The sequence below is a fragment of the Diachasma alloeum genome, unplaced genomic scaffold (genome assembly GCF_001412515.2).
Source record: "Diachasma alloeum isolate Michigan unplaced genomic scaffold, Dall2.0 Dall_scaffold_01184, whole genome shotgun sequence".
Lineage (NCBI taxonomy): Eukaryota > Metazoa > Arthropoda > Insecta > Hymenoptera > Braconidae > Diachasma > Diachasma alloeum.
Window position 1 is genome coordinate 149,298 of NW_021681294.1, and position 6,713 is coordinate 156,010.

At 38.5% G+C, this 6,713-nt stretch overlaps 1 protein-coding gene across 1 annotated transcript; it reads right to left on the reverse strand.

Annotated features, from left to right (window-relative positions):
• Window positions 1–4,456: 4,456 nt before the first annotated feature.
• On the reverse strand, window positions 4,457–5,580 carry LOC107046037. The gene is made up of 3 exons (XM_015268490.2): window positions 5,240–5,580; window positions 4,963–5,159; window positions 4,457–4,598 (listed from the first exon to the last, which is right to left on the reverse strand). Exons 1-3 carry the CDS (start codon window positions 5,560–5,562, stop codon window positions 4,501–4,503), a joined length of 618 nt encoding a protein of 205 aa, XP_015123976.2. The 5' UTR covers window positions 5,563–5,580; the 3' UTR covers window positions 4,457–4,500.
• Window positions 5,581–6,713: the final 1,133 nt, after the last annotated feature.

The following is a 6,713-nucleotide window of genomic DNA, read 5'->3' on the forward strand; positions in this document are numbered from 1 at the left end:
CTCCGAATACCTCGCGACCTTCAAAATTCATCAGATATTTCCCTCAAGTTTTCCTGCATATCAACGATCGGGATCAGTTTTGCAGATTAAAATCCCGAGCGTGCAGCGCTCCCTCTCTGATCCCTCTCGCTGCTATGCAACAAAACATTTGGGAAATATTTGATAATTTTGAAGGTTCTTGGGTATTATAGCTGACAATTTTCTCAATTCCGATTTTGACCAATCAGAGTGCAGTATTCGGGGTCACGTGAGGTGTTTCACACTGATAATTTCCGCGGCTGCAGGGAAATTATCAGACTCATAATTTTCCTGTAGCCTGTCAACTGTTTTCTACGAATTTGACAGATATTCCTCATATTAAGAGGAAGAATTAATGAGATGTTGGAAGTGTACAGCAATACTAATTTATTGTCAAATCGCGACGTTTCGCTGCAAATCGCAGCTTCTTCAGGCTCTGAAAACCAAACATAAATTCCATGACCGAATGTCACTCTAAATTTTACAATAAAACTCACGCAAATACATTGTAATCAAAACAAACACTCTAGCCTTGTAATACTGAAAATTGCACAAATTGCGTAAACACTTGCTTGAAATATACAGAATTACATTGACACGTTTAGTACGTAGTCACTATACACTCTAATAAAATATGCGTGGAGCAACGACAACATATTAATTGATTAAAAATGACAAAATCCTCTAACAATAACATCGGGGTCTGCAGCAACACCTGTCATTAATCATAGCCGTGAACTATGCATTGGAGTGATAGAGGCGCCCCTCACGTATCTCTCCACAACCACGAACTATGAAGCGAGACATAGAAGGTACACCTCCCGCCTCCCAACACAACCACGGAGTATGCAGACACATTCCTCATATTTTGGTGAAATGTGTCCCGGAACCCCGAACACTGCACCTCGATCGGCCAAAATCAGAATTGAAGAAATTATTCTCCGAATACCCCTCGACCTTCAAAATTCATCGGATATTTCCCTCAAGTTTTCCTGCATATCAACGATCGGGATCAGTTTTGCAGATTAAAATCCCGAGCGCGCAGCGCAGTCTGCAAAACTGATCCCTCTCATTGCTATGCAACAAAACATTCGGGAAATATCCGATAATTTTGGAGGTCTCGTGGTATTACTACTGATTATTTTTGGTAATCGGATCTGGCCTTCCCTGAGCCAATCAGAGTTCAGCATTCAATAACATGAAGTACTTCCCAATTAAAATTACAGCGGTTATTTCCCCCTAGCTTTTGATAATTCCCCTGTAGCTTTTAATAATTTCCCTCTAGCTCTGCAATTGTTTCTCTAATCAAATAACTGTCAAATATTATCTGTGGAGTGAAAGAAGGTCATCAAGAAAGTCAAAATCNGCCTGTCAACTGTTTTCTACGAATTTGACAGATATTCCTCATATTAAGAGGAAGAATTAATGAGATGTTGGAAGTGTACAGCAATACTAATTTATTGTCAAATCGCGACGTTTCGCTGCAAATCGCAGCTTCTTCAGGCTCTGAAAACCAAACATAAATTCCATGACCGAATGTCACTCTAAATTTTACAATAAAACTCACGCAAATACATTGTAATCAAAACAAACACTCTAGCCTTGTAATACTGAAAATTGCACAAATTGCGTAAACACTTGCTTGAAATATACAGAATTACATTGACACGTTTAGTACGTAGTCACTATACACTCTAATAAAATATGCGTGGAGCAACGACAACATATTAATTGATTAAAAATGACAAAATCCTCTAACAATAACATCGGGGTCTGCAGCAACACCTGTCATTAATCATAGCCGTGAACTATGCATTGGAGTGATAGAGGCGCCCCTCACGTATCTCTCCACAACCACGAACTATGAAGCGAGACATAGAAGGTACACCTCCCGCCTCCCAACACAACCACGGAGTATGCAGACACATTCCTCATATTTTGGTGAAATGTGTCCCGGAACCCCGAACACTGCACCTCGATCGGCCAAAATCAGAATTGAAGAAATTATTCTCCGAATACCCCTCGACCTTCAAAATTCATCGGATATTTCCCTCAAGTTTTCCTGCATATCAACGATCGGGATCAGTTTTGCAGATTAAAATCCCGAGCGCGCAGCGCAGTCTGCAAAACTGATCCCTCTCATTGCTATGCAACAAAACATTCGGGAAATATCCGATAATTTTGGAGGTCTCGTGGTATTACTACTGATTATTTTTGGTAATCGGATCTGGCCTTCCCTGAGCCAATCAGAGTTCAGCATTCAATAACATGAAGTACTTCCCAATTAAAATTACAGCGGTTATTTCCCCCTAGCTTTTGATAATTCCCCTGTAGCTTTTAATAATTTCCCTCTAGCTCTGCAATTGTTTCTCTAATCAAATAACTGTCAAATATTATCTGTGGAGTGAAAGAAGGTCATCAAGAAAGTCAAAATCAGTCGGTTTGGGAAGGATCCGATTACCAAAAATAATCCGTCGAATACCACTCGACCTCCAAAATTAATCGAACATTTCCCTCATGTTTTCCTGCGTATCAACGATCGGGATAAGTTTTGCACAAAAATCCCTCGCGCTGCGCGCTCGGGATTTTAATCTGCAAATCTTCTCCCTCTCGTTGCTACGCAACAAAACAATCGGAAAATATCCAATAATTTTGGAGGTCTCGTGGTATTACTACTGATAATTTTTTGACAATTTTCTCTGGTAGTTACTATATAAAAAAACAAAAGATCATTCAATTGAGTGAACCGTTCACCGAAACTGACAAATTCATTTCGTCTCATGGTGCAATTCTCTTGGCCGAAATTTGGATGGAAAAATTCTCTCCCGAATACCACTCGAGCTTCAAAATGAATCAGGTATTTCCCTCAAGGATCCCTGCACACAAACGAAGTCTTCGAGTTTTTCAGAAAAAATCACTCGTAATTTTTTAGCCTGGAAAACTTGATCCCTTCTTTTGTTTACATCGGGCGAGAGATTCATTTCTGAGAATTAATTTTTTTGAATTGATTTTCAATTGAATCTCGCGCGTCTGTGCTTGTCCGTATGGAGAAATACCTCATCAGAGGTTAATGGATCTCAGTAGTTCCTTCCTGAATACTGAGAGATCGAAATGGCGTATGGCTGCGTCTTCGTAATCATTCGGTGGTGATCACAGACAGAGGTTGGATCTTTAGGCCACTCAAGTGTCCTTTAAATTTTTACCTGGAGAGGGCTACGCAGAACCAAATTTACGGCATAGTCTATTCCCATTACGTGTGCCTTTTCGACGGTATTAACGGGCTCTAAATACGTGTTCAACTTGCAGTGGCTTATAATCTATAATCCCCTAAAAAATACAAATTAATTAGTGTGACGTCATGAGCCAAGCAAGGTATGAACATGTTCAATTATAATATGATAATGATATCGAAATCTCCTCAATAATCATTCTTTTCAAATTCTTCTTGTAGGAGCTTGAGATAACATGGAGTGCATCGAGGCACCAATTGGCGATCGCAACGTAGATGTAGGAGCCACCTAGTGATCATGAAGGTAACTGCTGTTGGGGGCAAACCAATGAGATCACTGGGCGCCACACTTAATATTATCGATTGTCGATTTCATATCTTGAAAAACAGAAATGTCTAAAAATTGTTCAAGGATAAGAAAAACATGTAGTGTTTCGGGCTGTAGACCAGGGGGTATTCAGAAAATTAGCTTTCATCGGTTCCCACAGTAGGAAGTAGATCGGAAAAAGTGCCTGGAACGTCTGAAAGTGCCTTATTATGTAGAGAGCATGCGAGTATGTAGCAAGTACTTCTCCACAGATGCATTCTTACCCCACAGTAAGTGAATCCAATTCATGAAAATAGATAGAAATTCTTTGGAATTAACCGAATGGCAATGAATGATGGGAATTTATATTGTACCCTGGTAAAACAGTCCGATTATTTCCGACTGGGTGATAAAAAATGAATCAGCGTTAATAATATTTCTGTCTTTGCCCGTTAAATTCCGATTGGCTGGTAGGTAGAGTTTGGAGTTTTAGAAAATTATGAGAATTAATGGGAACAAGGGTACGTAGCCGTTATCGTCCGATTACTTTCCAAAAAAGTGGTTGATAAATCTCATATTACGCAAATAAATATTTAAATGAGCAATAAATATTGAAGATTTATATGAGCAATATGAGATCTATCAACCACTTTGTTGGAAAGTAATCGGACGATAACGGCCACATACCCTTGATCCTATTAATTCTCATAATTTTCTCAAACTCCAAACTCTACCTACCAGCCAATCGGAATTTAACGGGCAAAGAAATCATTAACATTATTCAGAAACATTATTCACGCCGATTCATTTTTTATCACCCAGTCGGAAATAATCGGACTGTTTTACCAGGGTAGATTCGCTTCAAAGGAAAATAACCTTAAAATACGATGCCTTACCCCAATGCGTTACTCTCATTATGCATGTAAAACATGCATAAGTGCCATATCTAATAAATCCATCTGGCATTCTGTTCATTCTGAACTACTTGTGAAGCAGTTGCTCTTTCTTCAGAAGAATAGATAGCAGCCTCAGAATCTGGCAATCCTACAATAAATGCATACATTCATTCAGTCCACCATGCAAAATATTAAATATTTGTACCATCTGAGTCACGGCAAATTCAGTGACAGAGCAGTGAAAGGGTTCAAGTCAATTTTCACTTCTCGTCAATGTTTAATTAACATCTCGGAGTCTAACCCACATAGCAAATTGTTTTGTAGAACCTTTAGTAGAGCGAATTGAGAGCCACAATGAAGGTCATTACGAAAATTTCCCTATCTCTTAGGTTCGAACATATTCATTGAAAACTCATGTAAGAAGTAAGTTGAGCTGAGCCGTTTTACCGCTTAGCTACTGAATTAATTAATAGACCTGCACGAATCTCAGATTTCGTATGGATAATATTCACCTGCGAATGTCCTATTTACAAAATAATCATTTAATGGCTTATCAGGTACAAATTCTCTTGCAGCGTCCGTTTGATAACAACAGAATTTATCAATCGTAACAACTTGATCCTCTGAATTTTTTTTGGCTGATTTGATTTTACCCGACTGCTGTTTCAAATCTGTTGAGCTGATAAGGTCTAAATTCTCGAGACGTTTCCTGAAAAATAGCATAACAACAATGTTTCAAGAATTTCCCTACCATCAAAATTGAACCAAAGTTCGACAGAAAAGCCTCACCTATTAACATATAACAAAGTGGCAAAAATGTGCTTGCATTTGTTGCCTCCACCCGCTTTGCAAGAACAATGACATTTGATTTTCTTCACTCCACTAAGTATTTTTATAATTATATGAATGTCATGAATTTGTTGCAAGTGTGAGGATTGTCGACAAGCCGCTAAAATATGAATCCCCTTTGGACTTTCATTCCTTATCCCACCAAGAACAATGTGATCAGCTAATAATACTTTTCCCCCCGCACTGATGGGCCGTTTAGTATTCTCTAATAAAGTAATAATATTTGAGAGGAATATATTGAATTTAGATCGACTTGAAGCCATTCTGCTCCAAAACGACGTTCGAAAACATACCCTGATAAACACCGGATTATCTAGCGATCTCATTGACTAGCCCCCAATCGCAGTTACCTTCATGACCACTAGCTGGCTCCCACATCTACGTTGCGATCGCCAATATTACTCATACCCGCCGACTGCATGGAACACATCTACAGTTTCCTTAGTCCAGAAAATCGCCTCAATTTTGAGCAAGGTAAGGACGTTTCCATTGGTTAATCAAGTTCTTCACTTTTTTCTGTGTAAATAGTAAAAGTTCATGCAATCAATTATTTTGTTTTGTTTATTGTTTTTATATTATATAGATTTATTTAACTGCGATTGGTACATAGTACCGTTTTACAGGGATGGGTGCAACTGGACACAGTCAACTGAACACATCTGCAACTGACCACAGATCTGGTCAATTCGGCAACTGAAAACACACGTAAATACAAGAGGGTGAAACGTAGTGATATTGTCAACTTAGTCTTCCCTATCGACGAAGTCAGTTGATGATATACATGGGAGATGGCGCTGATAGGTTTAAAACGGAGNTATCGTAAGAACATCGTCAATCAATCGAACAAGAGTGAGGTGGTCATTCGCTAAGGTGTATCAAAACAAAGTATTGTCCAAGTCTCGTAATAAGATCGAATAAAAATAATTCAAAGTATTTTCACGCAAAGTATGGATAATACCTCGTAATAGTATGGTAAAAGTATGAGGCGGGTATCGGACAGAATATTTAAATGTCAAGTATCGTAAGAACCTCGTCAATCAATCGAACAAGAGTGAGGTGGTCATTCGCTAAGGTGTATCAAAACAAAGTATTGTCCAAGTCTCGTAATAAGATCGAATAAAAATAATTCAAAGTATTTTCACGCAAAGTATCGATGATACCTCGTAATATTATGGTACAAGTATGAGGCAGGTATCGGACAGAATATTAATATGTCAAGTATCGTAAGAACCTCGTCAATCAATCGAACAAGAGTGAGGTGGTCATTCGCTAAGGTGTATCAAAACAAAGTATTGTCCAAGTCTCGTAATAAGATCGAATAAAAATAATTCAAAGTATTTTCACGAAAAGTATCGATGATACATAGTAATATTATGGTAAAAGTGTGAGGCAGGCATCGGACAGAATATTAATA